Source organism: Moschus berezovskii, chromosome 8 (genome assembly GCF_049115385.1).
Source record: "Moschus berezovskii isolate FMDL1 chromosome 8, NW_MosBer_1.0, whole genome shotgun sequence".
Classification (NCBI taxonomy): Eukaryota; Metazoa; Chordata; class Mammalia; order Artiodactyla; family Moschidae; genus Moschus; species Moschus berezovskii.
The window spans coordinates 17,481,762-17,504,435 of NC_142467.1; the positions used below are offsets into that span (position 1 = coordinate 17,481,762).

General features: G+C 39.3%; 2 protein-coding genes across 6 annotated transcripts in view; both read left to right on the top strand.

Moving 5' to 3' along the window:
* Nucleotides 1-22,674, top strand: part of ARB2A (ARB2 cotranscriptional regulator A) — a 422,973-nt gene that overhangs the window by 298,867 nt on the left and 101,432 nt on the right. The gene's annotated exons all lie outside the window — the stretch shown is intronic.
* On the top strand, nucleotides 407-22,654 carry POU5F2 (POU domain class 5, transcription factor 2; the record flags this gene model as incomplete). Its single annotated transcript, XM_088838418.1, is given in 6 exon segments — nucleotides 407-674; nucleotides 706-749; nucleotides 751-867; nucleotides 869-910; nucleotides 912-1,155; nucleotides 1,158-22,654. Coding segments are annotated over 6 exon segments (903 nt in total), but the record flags the coding sequence as incomplete, so codon positions are not given.

The window sequence follows — 22,674 nt, forward strand, 5'->3', positions numbered from 1 at the left end:
AAAGGATTCCAGACAGTTTGGAGCTGCAAAACTCAGGAGGGAGACTTGCACTTTGGAGCGAGTTGGAAGCAAAGTTCAGGATGAGGGACCTCCTTCCTTAAGCCTGGGTACTAAGGAATTATCTGGAAGATCTAACAGATTTCCTGCCATCTCCCATACACACTCTAGGCCTCAGCTTCTCCTGCCCGCACTGCCCATCTCGGCCCACTAGGTGATAAGGCTCCAGGGTGCGGCTGGTGGTTGTTTGAGGCTGATGGCCTTGAGAGCCATCAGTTCGTACCAGACTCCCTGCTCCGGAGCAGTCTTACGTCCATGGCCAGAGACACAGGCCCTCAAACTTCCCATGGCAGCGAGTGGTGGGGATGGGCTTGGGGGGACCAGTGCAGGGGTCAAGCTGACACCCTGATCTGGTTTAGCGCCCAAGCGGGCCCCACCAGGTGATGGTCCTGCCAGGGGTCAGGCTGGGGTGTGCCCAGGTCCTGATGGATGGGGGCTTTCTCCAGCACCCACGCCATATGAATTCCCAGGCCAGATAGTGCCCTGTGGGCCCCAGGTCGGAGCTGGCAAGGTGGGGGCCTGCTTCCCAAGCCCTCCTGGGGGCCTGCTTCCCAAGCCCTCCTGGGGTTCAGGCACCCTCCCCCGGCCCAACATGGTCCCCAGCAGTGCATCCGGACGCCAGCGCTGCCAGACGACTTCTGGCCACAGAGAAAGAGATGGGGCAGCTGGCCAAGGGGCTGAGGCGGAAGAGGAAAGACCCTGGGGTACCCGCAGGCCCACGTGGGGTTCACCGTGGGGGCTCTGTTTGGAAAGGTGCTGAGCCAGACGACCACCTGCCACTTGGAGGCCCAGCTGCTGAGCCTTGCCAACAATGTGGAAGCTGCAGCCACTGCTGAAAATGGGGCTGGAGCAAAGTGGACACTGAGAACCTTCTGGGCTTCTGCAAAATGAAGATGATCCTGCAGCAGGCTCGAAAATGCAGACAGGCATGCAGGGAGAGACACGTAGGAAACAGCCTGGAGAAACACTCCCTGCAGTGGCCGAAGCCCACACCCCAGCAGATCATCGCTGGGCAGCTCTGACTGTAGAAGGACTGGGTCCGAGTTTGATTCTATAACTGGAGCGAGGTGGGCGGTTGGCCAAGCCCTGATTTCTCCCCACTGCCGGGCCTCCGTTCCCAGGGAGACCAGTGTGCTTTTTCCTGACATCAGGACTCCATTTTGGCTCCCCCCCCAACTATGGGGGACCCTGCTTTGCACATTTGTACTGCTCTGCACCATTTCCCACAGGAGGAACCCTCCTTTCCCCCCCAGCCACCATCCTGTGCCTCCCCAGGCTTTCCAGCTGAGGGGCCCTCATTCCTGGTCAGGGCCAACCTGGGGAAACGGGTCTCTGGGGTTCATTTCAAGGCATTTAGCATGAAGTGCTCCATCAGTTGTCTGAAAAAAATAATACATAAGAATACATAAGGGAGGGGAATGGGAGCTGTTTAGGAAAATTGAGCAAGATGAGGTTGAAGTTTATTGCTGCTTTGTGTTTTTTCCTGGCCTTGGCTTTAAGGTACATTACAATACATAGGTGGATTTGGATTTTGTTTCTTTTTTTACTAATTGAAAAGTAATTGTGTCTCTCATTCCTAGTGGTTATCAGTAAGCATATTCTTAGGAATACAACATTAAGGGAAAAGCTCAAGTCACAGAAGACTATGTCAGTGTCTTATTTCTAGCAAAACCAAGCCAAACTTTGAGTAAACAGAGTCCAGGATAATCGTTGCCTCTGGGGGAAGGTTTGAGGACACGGTAGAGAGTACTCAGAGCCTGCCCGGAGCCCCTGATGAAACACAGAAGTGCGCTTGTTCTCCCCGCTTTCTGGAAAGATGTGTTGTTGTTTTTTTTCTAATTCACTTTTCAGCTACGTTTGGTTTATTCCCTGGGAATTCCCCTTAACTTTCTTTTGAGCTCAGAAATGCTTTTTAGAGGAGATCTGTGATAGTTGATCCCACACTCCCTGGTGGCTTTTTCGATGGTACATCTTAAATCACCTCTGTACATATGTGCATTTTCTTCAAATGGTGATCGTAGCCTTCAGTGCATTTTCAGTGGGGACCATGACTCTGTGTCGATCTATAATTTTAGAATTTAAGAAACACCTTCCCATTGGCCATCTTATTTTTAAGAGTTTTCCCTTGAAAACTAATAGGTAATTCCTGCTTCTCTTCGAGTCTGTATTTTCTGGGTGTCTCTAGCTCAGTACGGTAAAAAAAAAAATACTCTGAATCACTTCTTACGTCAGTCTTTCAAATCCATACCAAATAATGTATTGAGTATTGTTTTTATGCTTTTATCAATCCTTGGCACTTTAATTAGATTCCTATCATAAAAATCAATCTCTCCCTTCCCTAGAGGTTTTCCTACTTCTTGTCTAAGAAAACTTGAGATGTTAGGAGATCCTTCCTTAGTCCAAAACATTATCCTGCTCTTAAAGTAGCATCTAACCGTTTTCTGTAATTTCATATTTTAAAAATGTATGAACTATGCATCATTGTTTATTATACTAAAACTGTGTCCTAAGGATTTATTTTTTAGAATTAGGACTTCCTTCTAGAAATAGTCTTTCTCATTAAAAGTACTAGCTTCTTTGACAGAATTCATTTATGAAGTCATTTTAGGTGCAGAATTGTTTTATCTATGTAGAAAAATGTTTTTACAGTGAAAACTACAATTTAATTCCAATAAAATCCTAGTGGAATATGGGGATATTACCTGACAGTGTGATTCTAAGCTGAAAAACTGAAAAAAGAAAAAAAGGACTTTTTGAAGGTAAGGAGTTAGGAGCTTTTCTTACGAGATGTTATGAAACTACAATAATTTGAACACAGTGTTGTGGTCATCTTGAACAAAATAACAGAACCAAGTATTTAGCCAGTCCATCTGTGGTTGTGTAAATTGGTACAACCTTCATAAAAGACTATTGAGTAATTCGTATGGGAAATGTTTAAAATGTGCTTTCCCTTTGGTGTCTGTCATTTCAACTGTTAAGACTGTTTATAAGAAAATATTGTTAGATGTGTGTATAAATGTAGTGATAAAGGTGATCATCACAGCATTTTTTTTTAAGAACAAAAATTAGAAACAAGTTAATGTTCAGCAAAGAGTTAAGTAAAAAAGGAACACCGTGCATGGTAAAAATTGACAAACAGCTCAGAACATTATTAAATGAGGCAGAACAGTTTGTTAAACTCTATGATGTCATTCTTTTATTTTTTACGGAAAAAAGTATATTAATACAGGGAAATATAATATATATTACTGATGATTTTTTTTTAAATTTGCTGTATGTATTGTACAATTTAAAAATCCAGGGATTTCTGAATGAAGATTCCAGAAAATCTAGGATTCCTAAAAATATGCATTCTTCTAGGCTTTCTTTCTCATTGTAAAGCAATATTTTAGAATAATAAATCTGTTCTTTTCATCCTTACTCAGTTTTGTAGTTTCTATAAAAGAAAAGGAAGACAATTCTCTAAATGATGGATTATTGGAACATATCAGTTAGGAAGGCATTGCTGAAAAATTAGATTTTTTTTTTTAATCAGATGCCCATTAATGTTAAAGAACTGTAGTGTAGCAGAGTGAGTAAAGACACCTGCCATATGTCTGTTTTCCTGTACAGCATGGTAATTTACAATTACAATTAGTGTGTTTATATACCTCAGTGAAGTTAACCTATATTTAGAATATAAGCCCAAATCATTTTCATGTTTCTGAATGTTTACTTTGCAATTTTAAAAAGCATTTGAAAATATCAAAATCCTGTGTATCACAGTAGAATTCTCCCTACTTGTCATGTTTGAAGAAGCCAAATGAGATCTATGGATTGTTTGATTTGAAGGCAGGGTCAGTTCCTGTGATTATAGACCCAGCCAATTGAAAGATGATCTGTCATGACGTAAATCTACCCCAATACCCAGTAAAATCGTATAACAAGGTATTAGCATTATCATGATTACAACCAGTGAAGAGAAATGTGACAAGAAGCTTTGGGAGACTGTGGTTCACCAAAGGGGGCTTCCTCCAGAAAACAACCTAGCAGGTTGGTATGTTGGGCTGCTGGTCTACCACCTTACTCTTTAGCTATGAGCCCTGCTGTGATTTCTGCCAGTGCAAAATCAGCTGCTTTGGCATTGAACTTGAGTTTCTTAGGTTTCCTTTCGCCAGCTTCCAACAAAATTCTAAATACAAACCAGCTTTACTTATCACTATTGATTCTTCTCGACTGCCTGCCAAAGACTATGTTCAGAAAATGAAGAATTGAGGCCTTCCATTGATTCAAAATCAATGTTCTCTTCTAAATCTATGCAAACTGTTTAACATATCATTTCTTCTTTTCCAAAGGAGTAACTGTACTGTTTAATAATTAGTCCTCTTCTTCCTGCTCTTACAATTCTGTGCACTGACCAGGGAGGTGCATAAGCTGTGTTAAGTTGCATTGTTGTCTTGGAATGGATGATAATGCCCCTGAAACAGCTGTAAAACTTTGGATATTATTGACTCAGTAGTGGGCAAATGTTATTATATGCCATCTTACTAAAAGAGAATTAGTTTTAATATATAACATCTTAGTTTGCTTGGGCTGCCATAACACAGTACTGCAGCTCAGGTGGCTTAAAGAATAGCAATTATCTTTTTCATGGTTCTGGATGCTAGAAGTCTGAAATCAAGGGGTTGCGGAGTTGCTTCCTCCTGGGGGCTCTGAAGGAAGGGTCTCTGTTCCAGGCTTGCGGATGGCCAGCTTCTCCCTGTCTCTTCACATTGTCTCCCCTGTGAACATAGCTGAGTCCAGATTTCCTCCTCTTGGAAGGACACCAGTCATTAGATGAGGGCTTCCTTTCTGACCTCATGTTTAACCTCAATATCTTTGTAAGGATCCTAGATTTAAATAAGGTTGTATTTGGGGCTACTGGGAATTAGAACTTCAACACAAATTTTTATGGGGTGCAGTTCATCTCGTAACACCAGCCTAATTAAAATTTAAGCTGCATTCGGTTATTTGTTAATGTAAACATTAAACAAACATGTGATGACAACTCATGGTAAATATGATGAGGTGTCAGGTATCAGGGGTCTTCATTTAGATTTAGAGTTATAGTTCTCTTGTTACATGCATATTGCCTCTGATAAAAATCAACTGTTAACAAATATTCTCAGCCAGAACAAGTATGGTCCCAGAGCTAAGGCACAGTTTGGAAGACAGGCTCTTCTGGGTTCAAATCTCAGCTCAGTAACCTACCGTCTCTTGCTTGAAATGACTGATTTCTTCCAGCCTCAGTCTCTCATCTGTGAAGTAGCATCTAGCAATCCGCAGGGTGAGGGAGTTGATAAACAGATAAAGTTAGGTCATGTGAAGAGAAACCCCTGGAATTCCCTTAAACAGTGGACACCCAGTAATTTTTCTCTCCACTGTGTTGTCACTGTACCTCGTCAGGGATTTTTTTATAGCTCACAAATCACTCTTTTGCATCTTAGGAAATTTTACATAGTAAGGGCTCGTTGACTGTTCGCCAAAACTAAAGAAATGAAAGAACAAAAAAAAGAAAGAATGTCATCTCAGTTGCTGGAAAACTTACTATCTGCTATTGGGAAATGACTTTTGGAATTGTAATAATTGGAAGGCAGTTACAAAGTTTGCTTCCTTAGCTGTCAACTGACAACTAGGAGCAGATTTTGATTTGAAAGATTTAAATAGAGACTGTCTGAAAACCGATATAATGTTGTATAATTTAAAGGAATTATCTCTGAAGTTGTTTCCAGCATATAATAATTATGTGAGTCTCCATAAGCAAGTACAAAACAGTGTACCGCAGATTGACTGTGGCCACAAGGAAACAGAGTACAGGAGTAGACAGAGGGGTGACACTGTTCCCCATACCGTGGTGACCGCTGAAACCTTTCCTTCCTGGTCTCCTGTTCTGATTGCAATTGCCTCTCCCAAATGCAAGCCCAGTCCTGCCGTTATGCATATTATTTCTTCACTGAGCACTCACTAGCTTTTTGTCCAAAGCCCACTATATTGGTTTACTAGGACTGCCATAATAAAGTACCACAGACCGAGTAGCTTAAAGAACAGAAATGTATTGGCTCACAGTTCTGGAGACTGCCATGCAAGGTTAAGGTATGGGCAGGGTCGGTTCTCTCTGGGGCTGAGTCTTGGATATGCCCCTGGCCTGTCCCCTTGGCTTTTAGGTGACCACCTTCTCTTTATTGTCTCTCTGTGTTGTCTTTCCTCTGTGCATTTTTCTGTGTTCAATTTTCCCCCTTTTGTAAGGACCCCAGTCACATTGGATTAGAGCCCACCCTAATGACCTCATTTTAACTTCATTACTTCTGTAAAGACCTTGTCTCCAAATAATGTCAACTTCTAGGGTATTGGGGGTTAGGATTTCAGGATATAAATTAGGAGGAGAACCCAGTTCAACCCGTAACACCTACCACTCCTGATAGAAAATATAAGGTGTGAGTTTGGAAGCGGTGGGGAGCAGTGTAGGAACACAGAGAGACTTGTTTATTTTTTCCGGCAAAGGAGTTAAATAAGAGGGCTATGTTGAAAGTATGAAAGCGACTCTTTGCAACCCCTGCAGATTCCTCTGTCCATGAAATTATCGAGGCCAGAATACTGGAGTGGGTTGCCCTTCTCTTCCCGGGGATCTTCCCAACCCAGGGAGCAAACCCACTGCAGGCGGATTCTTTAACATCAGAGCCACCAGGGAAGCTGAAGAATACTGGAGTGGGTAGCCTATGCCGTCTCCAGGGGATCTTCCCGACCCAGGAATCAAACCGGGGTCTCTTGCATTGCAGGCAGAGTCTTTACCAGCTGAGCTACCAGTGGAGCCTATGATGGAAAGGAAAGAGCATTAGCCATGGAGCCAGACAGTCCCAGATCTGCATTCTGTCCCTAGGTCAGAAAACTTGCAAGAAAAATAACATTTTTCCCTTACCAATGAATGACTTTATGGGGTGAAGAATTGCAGTAGCTACTTATTTCTGTTTTAGGAGCCCAGTAACTGTACTCTCATCAGTGAGATTGAGAAGCATTATCTTAGGAAGAAAATTTTGGAATTTTTTTGATAAAGATATGATTCTTACTTTCCCCAGAAAAATTGATATGTGTGCCTATTGAGAAAACCCTGTCACTTTCTGCTAAGCATTGCCAGCCAGTAATTTCATCAAGCTAATGTAACAGGACAGTCAAGTGACTTGCCTTTAATTTGTTGTGATTGTATTATATTTATGAAAAGCAGAGCTAAAACAGCTGAAAGCAAGTGTTTAGACATTGATTGTTTCATAAATAGTTTTAAGAACATTGCTAAATCTAAGTAGACACTGAGTAAGTTTGCTCACTATGTGAAATGTAAATCATTCTTTCTGTAATCATGTCATTAAACACATGCAAATATTATAAATGAGTACCTCATTTCAAACATATTTTTATGGCACCTGTCTGCTTGCTAAATATGTATTGCCTTTGCGATTTAAACAGAAGAGGTGGGAAAAGACTTACCATATAGGGATTTATTGTGTTGTTCTTTTCTCTCCTGAAAAGGCAATCACAGCAACACCACAGGTAGAAAAGGATGTTTTGCTGCTTCGTGTCACATCATTAAAGTAGTGAATCTAAAGCCATAAATTTTTGTCTTCTGGGCCAAGAAATTTTAAGTAATATACTAACAAGAATGTTACACTTTTAAATGAGAAGTGAAAGAATCTTTATCCTTTTTATTGGAGTTTCCAGAAATGGCACACTCCATAAAAAAATATATAATTTTTATTTTTGAACTGAGTTTCTTGCATTAGTCAATAAACAGTTTATTTGGTGAATATTCTCTGTGCACATATATGCACCATGTGAACATTTAGGAAACAGAAGGTGCTTGAATTTGTGAGATTTAAATATTTTCTCACAGTTGATCCAGTGATACTGCACTTGAAATAAAACCACATTTAAATGAAATAACACTTTCCACTAAAAAGCACGTATACCTTTTCTGTCATTGTTTTCATGAGGACAGCAGTAATCCCATCTTGTATTAAAAATTGTTGGTATGTTTGCCTCTGTGTGCATTCTAAGACTCACTCACAGAGCTCTACCTGTCCTGATCACAAATATACATGTACATCAAATTACATTATCTGACTACGCATATGTTATGATGCCCATACTCTTGCAAATATTATCAATTCTGAAAGGATAAACAAAGCAATGATTGCTTTCTCATTTGTTCTAAAAACATGTGCGTGTACATACTACTAATACTATTCATATTTTAAGTACATTAGGTAAAATATGAGCTGTGTAGATCAGAGGTGCTATACCAGAACATGAGAAGCAAAAGGATAGTGTCCAGCAGAGCAGCTTTGGGCCATCTTTCAGAAATCTTTGCTGTGGCCCCAAAGCAACTCCTGTTTCTCCCCTTGTTCCCTGTGCTCACATTCTCATAAGCAATAGTATTGTCCCCTATTCTTCCTCAGTGATGAAACATCTACTAAGCACCTGTCGGGCTCGGCACTGAGGATCGGAATGAGGCAAGGTACACATAGGTTGGATAGAGGGAAGAGGTGAGAAATACCAAGGATCAGCTCGCCAGTGGCCAGGGCTAGGGGAAAGGATAGGAGGACCCAGAGGAAGAAGCACTTGCGAACAGGGACGCCTAGAGCTAAAGAAGACTTGGAAGATGACCCGGAGATGTTACATGGAAGACGTGAGAGGAGAGACACCAAAAGTCAGGAGTGGGAGAAAAAGTGAAAGACTTGGTTTTGACTAGAAATCTAGGCTATGATTAGTTACTGCAACTGAGAGTTAAATTCAAGGGCTAAAATTCTGACAGCTATGGCAAAAAGTTAGATTGTACTCACTACATCAAACTAATTACATGGATCTTTCAGAATGCATCGGGAAAAATATTTTCTCAATATTAAGTGTTAGGATTAATATATCGATCTTAAGAAGACATTGAACAACATAACAGATGATCTCTTTAATTGTAGTGCTTCTGTTGATTTGTTGTCATTTCAGACACAAAATCTTTCTTCAGGTGACTGGTCCTTATATTGATTTATGGCAAATAGCCTCAGTCTTAATACTAAGACCAAGGTTCTGAAGGCTTTTCTTTCAAGAAATAAAATAATTTTGTACTAGCGTAAAGCTTACAGATAGTTTGCCTTTGCACTACTGATCAGCAAATCTAGAAAAGTTAACAGCTGGCAGATCCACTGGCCTGTTCTTCTCAAAAGTCAGTTGTCTCCGCTAGGCTTTTGATAAAAACTTGTTTATCATTTCCTTTATGTTTATTGCAAAATCATAAGAAACACTGGGAAGAGTTTAATTGAAAAAACCATCAGGTACCAAAGACAGTGTCTTAAGTAAGTAGCCTAGTTGCCTAGTGCCTGATCCTGGAGATAGAAATAAGTAAATGTACATACAAAACAACTGATTTAAGATAAATAATCAATTCATCTGTGTTTCATTCTTATATGAAATAAAAATGAGTGATATATCCCTTTACAGAGTCACTCTGAGAAGTAAAAAACAAACAAGCAAGCAAGCAAAAACTCTTCTTAAAAATTATTGAAAACTACTTAGCAAGGCATAAAGAACAATGCAATATTTAATAATGCTTTTTAAAATAAAATTTAAAGCCTGTAGATCTTTATTAAGTCCAACTTTGCTTCCATCTGTGAATATTGAAATATATATATATATATATGTAGCAGTCTTTGTAAAACTTTCTAAAATGAGTTCTTAGTACCAATATAGAATTTGAAAAAGATTATTTTTCCCCCCAGATCATGCAAACTTACCAGTGTCAGAAGCCATCAAAAAACGCATAAGTCTTGGCACCCTTGAAAGTGTTAGTCACACAGTCATGTCCAACTCTGCAATCCCATGGACTGTAGCCTGCCAGGCTCCTCTGTCCATGGAATTCTCCAGGCAGGAATACTGGAGTGGGTAGCCATTCCCTTATTCCCTTCTACAGGGGATCTTCCCAACCTAGGGGTCAAACCCCAGTCTCCTGCATTGCAGGCAGATTCTTTACCATCTGAGCCACCAGAGAAGCCCTTGACACCCTTGCTTTGTCCTTAAATACTGAGTGACACTTTTTAGCTTGTTATTTCAGCGGACAAATTTTGTTTTGAAGACAGGTCAAAAGTCTATTAAGGTCCAGCATTGATAGTCTGTTTCTTATGAATTTATGTCACTTCTGAAAATCCCTGAAATATGTATACTAAAACAGTTATTCGGTGAATAATTTTGAGAGGTCTACTTGAGTGTACTCATGTTTGGGGCATTCCACTGGGCAGTTGCCTTTTTAGACCCTTACCACCAACTGAGAACAGCTAGAAGGTAGACAGCCAGAAAACTTAAGGTTTCTAAAAGTTAACTATGTTGGAATTTGATAAGATATTTAGAAAGTAGGGGATAAGTAATTATTTTGAGAACACTGAGATATTTTTATTGGAGTTCTTTATAACTCAACTTGAAGTGGAATATAGCTCATTCGAATCGTAATGCCAGATGACAGTTATTTTCCAGTCAGTTCTTAAAGTGGTTTACATGTTATAGTTCAAGCAATATGAAAATTCATTCTGGAAAAAGCATCTGTTGTCCAAGGCCTTCTGCTTTCTTAACCAAGAGAAATAGCTGTATGTAGCTGTCAATTGTTTATTAGTGAATTGTATATTCAGGGCATTATCTGCAACAAAACCATGATCTTAGGCCAGCTTTCCCTTGCTTCCCAGTACATTTCTATGCCAGTTTTTACCATACCAAACTCTTGTGCCAATGCAAACTACTTTTAGTTGTGCCTAGAAAAACATCAGGAGAATAGATTATTCCTCCTCTCCCTCCGCCCCTCTCCCTTCATTATTTTAAAGTATTAGAAAACTCAGTATAAATTACTTTGGCTTACCCTTTCAGTTACCGTTAGCACTTACATGGATAATCCAGAAAATTCTTGCCCTTCAATTCAATTCAGTCACTCAGTCACGTCCGACTCTTTGCAACCCCATGGACCGCAGCACGCCAGAGCTCCCTGTCCATCACCAACTCCCAGAGCTCGCTCAAACTCATGTCCATCAAGTCGGTGATGCCATCCAACCATGTCATCCTCTGTCATCCCCTTCTCTCACCTTCAATCTTTCCCAGCATCAAGGTCTTTTCCAATGAGTCAGTTCTTCACATCAGGTCTTGCCCTTAAACATGTATTAACATTTTGAAAAAAATGTCACTATTAAAATTTACTGAGTAGTTATTTTACAGATTCAAATGCATATGTCAATTCGAATGTGCACACATAAATATCAGTCTCACATTTTATAGAAGTTAGAAAAAAGAGTAGAATATAATCTCATTTCAATTACTGTGTTCATACAGACTCTTCAAATTACATAAGTCCACTTCAAGCTGCTTACCAAAAGGAAACAAAAATAAACAGTGATTTATTGATTGTAAATGGAAAAACCCAGGGTTAGATCTGTTTCTAGTACGATTAGATTCTGAGGCTCAGACTGTTACCAGACTCTTCCTCTATCTCCTTCTCTACTTTTCTTTGCCTGTTGACCTCATTCTTTCTTGCCTGCAGGCAGAGAGGGTAGATACAAGCAGCTGTAGCACCTTCTATTCAGCACTACCCCTGAGAAAAAGCTCTAGTATCCAAATAAGAATCTTAGTGAAAACTGAAGACTGGCCCTGCTAGGGCACCATGATGATCCCTGAACTCATCACTGGAACTAAGAGACTGAACTGATAGCACCGAACTCACTGTGACTGGTCAGTCTGGGCCAGCCATATCTATGAGGAGGCTGGGGCAGGATGCTGTCGTTGACAGCCCAGCAGAGGGCTATGTGAGTTGAGAGTGCTTCCCCAAAGGAGGGTTTTGGATATGTCCACTACAGCCGTCGTGTCAGTTTCTCTAGGCTCTTGAAAGATTCAATGTATGTGCCACAATCAGATGCTTATGTTATCTGATGCACAAAGAGAAATGTGGGATATCTAAATACAAGAAGAGTCTACATTGTGAACATTTGAACTGATCCATCAGCAGACTGTTATTCAAGTTTTTGATTCTATAATAGTTTACCCCTGGGTCATTTTGCTGTGTTTACTGATTCCTGCTTGCCACTGTGCGGAGGGCTTACTTGTAGTATTACTCACTCCTTTGGGTGCTTTTGGGTCCTAGGGTGGCATTTACTCACCTATATCCTAAGATAGCTTAATAGGATGTGTACCATAGATCAGTTTTAACATTTGAACACACACAGACAGTCCACTAGTTCTCCTGTTAATCCTGCTTTATCCACTGGTACCATCAAATTAATCTTTCCAAGGGAGAGCAGCTGATATGTGCAGGTTACTTTTCCCAGTATTTAATATCTCTCTTGGTCATACTCTCATTTGGTATTTATCTTCTAACATATGACAACATTGGGTTGCCCAAAAAGTTCATTCAGGTTTTTCTGTAAGCTGTTACAGAAAAAGCCAAACTAACTTTTCAGCCAAACCAATATATTGTTGTCATCTGTTCTGTAGAAATTTGGAGGGATTACCAGGGTTCTGTATTTCTGGAAAAAGTGTCCCTCAGCTCTCACAGATAATGTATTATGCTTTATTTTTTAAAGTACAATGGAAAAAAATAAAAATCTAGGACCTATTTTGTTATTCATCAATTATTTTTATATCTAATTGAAATAACACAAATTCTTGCAATCTGGTTGCTTTTATTCTTTTTCCCAGTTCTGGTTTTCTCTTTTTCATTCCCCTAATGGGCTTCCCTGGTGGCTCAGAGGTTAAAGCATCTGCCTCCAATGCGGGAGACCTGGGTTCTATCCCTGGGTCGGGAAGATCCCCTGGAGAAGGAAACGGTAACCCACTCCAGTATTCTTGCCTGGAGAATCCCATGGACGGAGAAGCCTGGTAGGCTACAGTCCACGGGGTCGCAAAGAGTCGGACATGACTGAGCGACTGAACGGGAATCATTTGATTGTACCTGATCTCCTCATCTGCCTTAAATCCTTGGTGGAAAGAAGTCTTAGTTAATCAACAAATCAGACGAGCAAACTGAAATCACGAATGAATCAGTTGCTCTTCCTCCTCTTCTGTCCTCAGAGAAGATAGAAAATATATGGTCAGTTCAGTTCATTCACTCAGTGGTGTCCAACTCTTTGAGGCCCCGTGGACTGCAGCACACCAGCCCTCCCTGTCCACCACCGACTCCTGGAGTTTACTTAAGCTCATGTCCATCGGGTCGGTGATGCCATCCAACCATCTCATCCCCTTCTCCTCCTGCCTTCAATCTTTCCCAGCATCAAGGTCATTTCAGATGAGTCAGTTCTTTGCATGAGGTGGCCAAAGTATTGGAGTTTCAGCTTCAGCATCAGTCCTTCCAATGAACACCCAGGACTGATCTCCTTTAGGATGGACTGGTTGGATCTCCTTGCAGTCCAAGGGACTCTCAAGAGACTTCTCCAACACCACAGTTCAAAAGCATCAGTTCTTCGGCACGCAGCTTTCTTTATAGTCCAACTCTCACATCCATACATTACTACTGGAAAAACCATAGCTTTGACTAGATGGACCTTTGATGCAAAGTAATGTCTCCGCTTTTTAATATGGTCAGTGTCCCCTCAGTGCTTTATATACAGTAAAAGTATTGCTGTCTCTCTCACACATACACACAAAAAGCTTATTCACTAGATATATTGTAGACCAGTTTATTATAAAATATTGTATTTCATTGTGATTACAGATGCAGTTTTAGCCACCTAAGGTTTAAGTATATCTTGCAGTCCACGTGATAAGGTAGCATTGTGTCATAGTCTAATTGGCAGTGTGTTTCCTAAGTGAAGTAATGATGAATCTTAAAATCAATGGCATTTTAGGTTTGATGACACACAGTAGTCTAATTATCTATCTTCCTTTTCTCAGAGAGTTCCATCAAAGTCAAAATTCTCTGGTCAGCATCTTTTAAGAACACTGGGTTTGGTTTAAAGATTCCCTTTTGTAAAACTAAGTTTCTTTTACAGTGTTAACAGACACTCCTTAATATGTCTGTTATATACAATCAAAATTTTGTTATTGTATTTTTAACTCAGAGCTCACTTAGGTTAACAACACTTTTTGATCATCATTTTCACACGTTTTTTGTGTGTGTGTGCTCAAAAAACACTGGTGTCCTTTAGATATTATTTATTTTTAATGTTTAGAAGTCATTTTATATGTTTCATTCAAAGCAAAAACAACATGATATTGAGAACCTACAACTGTTATATGTGAAACTATTTACATTAATCTCAATAACTCAGATATGACTCTTGCTTTAAATCTCTTTGGTATGTTTCTGTTCTGATTTACTGCCTGGTTTAAAGATTAATGTTACAGGGTAATTTACTGCAGCTTCACAGATGGTATTTGAATCTTTGTAAATGGGCTTTGGAATCTGTGCACAATTCTGTATAATGTTGGGTTAACATCAATGTAAATGTTGAACTTAAAATGGTTCTAAAAGATTGTGATAGAAATTTCATTATCCCTTTCTAAAAACCATAAATTTTGAGGGCATTTCATGGGCTAAGTATTTTTACTTCACTATCGTGGTTAAGGTATAACTAGCTCCTTATATTTGAAATCACCAGCCCCTATATGTTGAAAATAAACATAAAAAATAAATTACCTCATTTTAACCTATTCTAAAGTTCTAGTCACAGGAGAAGTTACTGTTCTTATTTTTACAGCTTCCTACATGAAATGCTTTATAGAATCCACAAACACACATTGCTTTTAGTGTCTTTTCCTTTGATGTCTATAAAAGACCCATTCAAAACTGGAGGTAAGTGCTCCTAATGTGCACAGCAGAATTTGGCTAACGTTGTTTGAAGCTATTAGAGATAACCTTTCTCTGCATGTCTTTTGAGGGAAAAAACTGGTACCAGCAATACCAGTGAAGCTGTAATTAGTGTAACTAACAACTAATAAGAAAGAGCGGACTGGAGGTCATTCTTAAGAATTTGAAGGTATTAACAGGTTAGGGTTGTAGGGCATCCGATCCCCTGGCTTAATCTGTTGCCCCGGCTGGTGAGATTTGTTGAAGCCATCAGTGCCCTCTAACCCCGAGGTGTTGCACTCTCATAATTTATTGGTCACATGCCAAGCTCCTCTTTCCTGTCTAGTGAGATGACTTTGGGAATGGCAAATTCATTTTAAAGTTCTTGTTACAAATGCCTGCAGATTTTCAACCTTTTAATGTAGATAAAGGATTGCAGATTAGTTTGCTTCAGTGTTCTTGTCCTACAAAGCTGTAGACAACACTGAAATTGTCATGTTGCTGCATTACAGAATATGATTTGTTGAGACCATTTAACATGTATTATAAGAGGAACGCTTAAAATCCAACTATTAAATCAGATGTTGTGTAACTGATTCTAATGCATACTGAATATTCCACTTTTTATGAGCCACTTCTTCAAATTTAACTGCCCACCAGTGGCTTTTGTTTATGTTTACAGTCAATTCTAATGCACTTAAAGAGTAAGAACTTTAACAGAGGAATAACCTTTTGTTTTCATGGGGTGTAGTTAACCCCTTTCTTCTAGTATCTGGCTTTGGATTCTTCCTCATCTCATTACATGATACCGACACAAAAACAAAAGAAATAACATAGAACTTTGACTGTTCTTTTCTTTTTCCTCTTAAAGTCTTGCCTATAAGGTTGTTTCTGTACTTGGAAAGTTTTATTTTTATCTTTTAAACTAATAAGCAATATGACAGCACTATTAAGAAAGAGTTGAAAGGAAACTTTCCTTTTCAGCTGTTTTGTTACTCCCTTAGTCTCTTACTATCATAAGTATTATAGATTTTTTTTGACTATAGATTATTTATTACTCATGAAGAAAGCTGGGGCAGGCCCCAAAAGCAAAACAGAGCTTTGCATGTGAAGTTAAAGGGGAAAAAAAAAGAATATTTAAAATTCAAATTATCCTGGGTCACTGGACACATGGACATCTAAATACTTAAAGAGTACAGACTTAAACATCATAGTTCTCATTCAAGTACCACAAGAAATAGTTAGGATATATTCTTCCTTTGAGTCCTCCATCTCAGTGTTTTATATGCATATTACTGGTAGTTTGTGGATGAACTGGGTTTTGGTTTGTTTTTGTAGTTGTTTATTCTTACATGTTTTAGAAAAAGATATGAATAACACATGAAGCCTTTTTAATGGATATTATTGCTTTGGACTAGGCAAATAGAAAAAGTGAGTTGATGTAAACAAAATACTAGGCATTTTAGTTGGAGAAGGAAATGGCAGCCCACTCCAGTATTCTTGCCTGGAGAATCCCAGGGACGGGGGGGCCTGGTGGGCTGCCGTCTATGGGGTTGCACAGAGTCGGACACGACTGAAGCGACTTAGAAGCAGCAGCAGAAGGCATTTTAGTAGTACTGTTCATGAATGTGACAAAATGAATAAAAGTGTTACAAAAATAACTGGAGTTAGGGAAACAATGCTCTGTCTAAAGATGAAATTCCAAGAATGCTTTTTTCCAGCCAAGAATTCACAAGATAATCTAATCCCTTCATTTCTATCTATTGGTCTTCATTTAATTTATGTGTGTGCGTGAGCGTACTTGGCAGTTTCATGTTTTGTTTCCGAAACAAGCCAGCTTCTCTAGGTTTTAGTCTGGGGTTAAATGGTGTCTACGATTCCTTCCAGGCAGGGTTATCAGTCCTCGGCTGATAAATTCCTCAAGGTTGGGAACCAAATATGTATAAAGTGAAAGTCGCTCAGTCGTCTCTGACTCATTGCGACCCCACAGACTATACAAGTCCATGGAGTTCTCCAGGCCAGAACTGGAATGGGTAGCCTTTCCCTTCTGCAGGGGATCTCCCCAACCCAGGGATCGAACCCAGGTCTCCCACATTGCAGGCGGATTCTTTACCAGCTGAGCCACGGGGGAAACCCAAGAATACTGGAGTGGGTAGCCTATCCCTTCTCCTGAGGATCTTCCCGACCCAGGAATCAAACCAGGGTTTCCTGCATTGCAAGCAGATTCTTTACCAACTGAGCTATCAGGGAAGCCTGATGTATAATTTGATCTAAGTACTATTAGCATAGTGATAGCCACATGTCATCATTAATACATGCGTCCCCATTGATTGATTCACAATATTCTAACAACAGATATAAGAATGTTTTTACATATCCATGTGCTTGCCCCAAACTAACCAATAATCTTCACTGTCAGATCAATAATTTAAAACTTTTTAAAAATAGAGAGCAACCTAGTGCTATTAGAGTTCACACAGATGCCAGTCTTTTCTCATGCTAGGATTTCCTGAGAAGTGACACCAAGGACAGTATTGGAAAGTCTTATTTTTTCCGTCTTCCATACTATCTTACGATTAACTATGAGAGTAAGACATCAAAGCTGAACTAACTTCAAAGCCTGTAACACTTATGGTTTCCAGCTATTACTGTAACCAGCCGCTTCAGCCTAACAGCAATTCATCTTACAGAGCTGCCGCTCTAGGATCCACCCCTCTGCTTCCTGCCTTCCCCTTTTCCAAACCTATCAAATTAAAAACCACCCCTGAAATGAATCTCGAAGTTAGACCCGTCCAAAGAGTTAGCATATATGTGCTTAATTTCAGGATTTTATGACTAAAAAATAGACCATATTTATTTACTTACTGACTTTTCCCAAAACGTACCACAGGGCCTTAGGGCTATGTTCACATTAAACATATAATGTTCTTCATTATGTTTATTTCAAAATATAATATACATTTGTAGGTAAGGCGGTATATATACCTGCCACTTTAGTTAGGTTCATAAAATAAAGTATTGAAAGTTGAGTCTGGTACTTGGCCCAGAAATCAGTGAAGTTGGAATGAATTCTAAAACATGGATTGTCCATCATAAATGCTGGGAGTGTAGTTCTTGGAAGCACATGCTTTCTCTACTAAAAAAAATTTTTTTTAATAATAAAGTTTCATGGATATATTGTTTTCCAGCAATATAAAAGTTAATATATTAAAATTTGAGCTTCTCCTATATGCGTAACTAAATAGGTACTAAAATATCATTGAGGCTAGTTTCTTGAGAAATGTAGAATTAGTATCAGCTGAAGATTTTCAATTTTTATTTAAAAGGCCAGATAAAAATTTTAATTATTTTCCTGGAATCATTTGGTAAAGTTGCTGGTACATATTCAGTTCCATGGAGCAGGCGGCAGGGAGAGCTGTTCTTGAAATCTGGTGGAATAGCATCCAGATCTTAAAGTTATGGCACCAAAGGACTCACAAAAGACTTACTAGATTTGATTGTGCATTATGAAAATTAAGTAGGTTCAATATAATGATTGTATTTTTTGTGAAATGGAATGGACTGCATTGTAAACTAATGAGCTTTCCATCTTTCAAAGCATTCAAATAAAGACTCAGTGACCACTTTTCAATAATCCAATAGAAGGAATTCTTACATTTGGGAGGGATTAGACTAAGGAAACTGTAATACCCATTTCAATTCTAGAGTTCTTTGTTTCTAAAATTGAAGGATATGAAGAAATAGAGCTGAAGGTTAAGTCATGGTGGTAGCATGTGACTGTTGTCCACTAATTAGATGGATTTTATGAAGAAAGACTCATAAATTGATGTCTTGAAGGGATTTGAAACAGAAAGGGTAAGGTGCTTTAAGTAGACATGGGTGAACATCAAAATGAAGCATGTCTCTTCTAGCGTTGAAAGTCGGAAGAGAGGAACCTACTCTAAAATCCTCAGAAAAGAGGGCAAAAAAGAAAATGAGAAAGGGAGCTTTTTTTAAACACTGGGAACCCAAATGGATATTCAGAGTGCTAGAAATAGAAGCCAAGGTATTTTTATATCTGCAATACTTTAAGTCCTTTAAGCAAAACAGGTAGGACACTGAAAAGTTAAAATTTTCACTTCCTAAAGAGCAGAATAATTTCACAGGACTAAAACAGCAAAATGTGAGTATGGAATGATGAGAATCACTAACCAATATGTTCCTTTGGTCCAGTTATTGAATTTCTCAGGACCTCTCATTGTTTTAAATAGTGGGTAGGTGAATGATTCCCATGATCTTATCCAGCTCTGAGATTCTCTCCTAGTGCTTTAATTAAGAGTGAATTAAGTATGCTCTCCATAGCCTAAGAATTCAGACAGACCAACTGTTTCAGCTTGCAACACCTGGTTTATTCTGACCTGTAGATAATAGATGGAAAGTAGAAAACTCGGGATAATTTTGTAAAGATTCTGGTATTTGGGAGTGTATACAAGTTACGAAGAAATCTCCTGTGTGGACAGATAAGAAGTGAAATGAAGAAATGAAGTAGTGCTAGGAAACCGTGCAGTTGGACCACTCCATTTGGGTTTAAAGAGATGATCAACTGTCTGAAAAAGACATACCAGAGACACCTGGCTGTGTTGCCTTAAGAACAGAGAAATAGGCATTTATATCAGAAATGAATCCATAGATTTGATTTACTGGCAATAAAGTGATAGAAAAATCTCATTAATAATTTCTTTCCAATAAAGAGGAAAGAGGTATTACCAAAGAACATTTAGAGAGGTGAAAAAAGCTAGAAAATATTAAATATATAAAGATAAAAATATGGAAAAATAATTTGAATTGCCTTGTAAACCTATTAATAAAAACCAATAACATATCAAGGCAGTTTTTTCAGTAATAAGCCATTCTCCAGAAATAAAATAGATAGATCTTTTCTGTTGTTCTTAAAATAATTAAGCATTTTTCCGAAAGTGTTAATTTTCTCCTTTCCTGGGAGTAGGCTATATACTAGGGCTTTCCTGATAGCTCAGTTGGTAAAGAATCTACCTGCAATGCAGTAGACCCTGGTTTGATTCCTGGGTCTGGAAAATCTGCTGGAAAAGGGACAGGTTCCCCACTCCAGTATTCTTGGGCTTCCCTTGTGGCTCAGCTGGTAAAGAATCCACCTGCAATACGAGAGACCTGGGTTCGATCCCTGGGTTGAAAAGATCCCCCGGAGAAGGGAAAGGCTACCCACTCCAGTATTCTGGTCTGGAGAATTCCATGAATTTGTATAGTCCGTGGGGTTACAAGGAGTCAGACACAACGAAGCAACTTTCACACACAAGTTATATACTAGGGCCATACAACTAACTGGGTTTACATGTATGACTTTTTCAATAATAATGAGATGACACCATCCTTATGGCAGAAAGTGAAGAAGAACTAAAGAGCCTCTTGATGAAAGTGAAAGAGAAAAGTGAAAAAGTTGACTTAAAGCTCAACATTCAGGAAACTAAGATCATGGCATCTGGTCCCATCACTTCATGGCAAATAGATGGGGAAACAGTGGAAACAGTGACTGACTTTATTTTTCTGGGCTCCAAAATCACCGCAGATGGTAATTACAGCCATGAAATTAAAAGGCACTTACTCCTTGGAGGGAAAGTTATAACCAACCTAGATAGCATATTAAAAAGCAGAGACATTACTTTGCCAGTAAAGGTCCGTCTGGTCAAGGTTATGATTTTTCCCATGGTCATGTATGGATGTGAGAGTTGGACTGTGAAGAAAGCTGATCACCAAAGAATTGATGCTTTTGAACTGTGGTGTTGGAAAAGACTCTTGAGAGTCCCTTGGACTGCAAGGAGATCCACCCAGTCCATCCTAAAGGAGATCAGTCCTGGGTGTTCATCAGAAGGACTGATGTTGAAGCTGAAGCTCCAATACTTTGGCCACCTAATGAGAAGAGCTGACTCATTGGAAAAGTCCCTGATGCTGGGAAAGATTGAGGGCAGGAGGAGAAGGGGACGACAGAGGATGAGATGGTTGGATGGCATCACCGACTCAATGGACATGGGTTTGGGTGAACTCTGGGAGTTGGTGATGGACAGGGAGGCCTGGCGTGCTGTGGTTCATGGAGTTGCAAAGAGTCGGACACGACTGAGCGACTGAACTGCTTTACAATGTTGTGTTAGTTTCTGCTGTACATACGAAGTGAATCTGCTGAGTATATATATATACCCCTCCCACTTGGACCTCTCTCCCCGCAACCCCATCCATCTAGGTCACCAATGGGCACTGAGCTGAACTCCCTGCACTGTACAGCAGGTTCCCACCAGCGATCTGTTTCTGTTTTACACATGGTGGTATATGTATGTCCATCCCAACCTCCCAATTCATGCCAACCTCTCCTCCCCTGTGTGCCCACACGTCAAGAAGTCTGCTTCATACACAATCAACTTAAGATTTGCATACCTTGGTACATTTTCCAAGCTCTGGAACTCCAGGTTTTCTGAATAACCATACAAAAACCTCTTATCAGTATTCTGGGCCATATTGAATCCTATGTTTTGAAATAAGACCATGAATTTTACTGAAATGCTTATTTATAGCAACATCAATATTATTCAACACTTAAAATCATTACCTTGTTATTTTTTGATTGGGAGGTTAATGCCCATCTTCTTTTAAATGGCGTTGTACTAACCTATGAACAAAATGTGTCCTACAAATAACACATGAAAAAAAAGTTAGAAATGAGTATAATCCTCTGAGTGTGTTGTGTGCAACAGTTTATACCTTCAGTTCTGATCCCAAACATGCACTTCCAGCTAAGGGCCATTAATCAGTTTATTGCTACTTGTTGGAATGAAGAGAAATTATCGAAGACTTTTCCGTATGTTTAAGTGAATGCCTCTATAACTGTGGATTGTTCAGCTTCCTTATTTTTCTATGTATATGGCCTCTTTGAAGATTCCTAAAGCCAATTCTTTTTTTACTCAAATTAAAAAACAGCAGCAACAACAGCAAGCTACTGTGGCCACAGTTCTGATTCCTTTGGTCATGACGACGCCTACCTTGTTCTTAAAATTTCATCCTAACCTGCTTCCACACTGAGTGTCCTTCTGCAGCAGTAAAATAAGATGTAAAAACTTAGAATCAGTTAACCAATGCAGTAGCTTACAATCCACGGGACTCTGTCCTTAGTGTTATAATTTAAAGCTTTGCCAAATAGATACCCTCTCCATTCTATATTTCACGTATGAAAAGAGACCATCAGAAAAACAGTCTCCAGGGGCTTCCACTGGAGACTGGTGGTCCACTGGTTAAGAGTCTGCCTTAAAATGCAAGGGACGCAATTTTGGTCCCTGTTTGAGGGACTAAGATCCCACTTGTCACCGCAGAGCAACTAAGCCTGCGCCCTGCAACCACTGAGCCTGAAATGTAAGTGCCAACCTGACCCAGCCAAATAAATAAATATTTCCTTTAACAAAGTCTCCAAAAGCTAAATTAAACATGTATGTCAAAGTATTACCATAGGTAGACAGCATGTATTTATTTTAGCCTTCATCAAGAAAAATAAAATATGCCTTGTGAACAGCTGATTGTACTATGCACATTGAATCAAAATGTCAGAATCTTCTAAATAAATTGTTATTATGGAATAAGGCAGAACTTCAGCTCTGAATTTATATAATTCACTCCATTGTAGATTTTTTTCATTGAAGAATACATTTTGCTGCCATAAATTGCACTGAGTATGAACAGCAGAGTCATTTGAGGTTCATTGAAAATATAGGAGAACATCATGTTTCCTGTCCTTTTGTTAAACTTGGCAT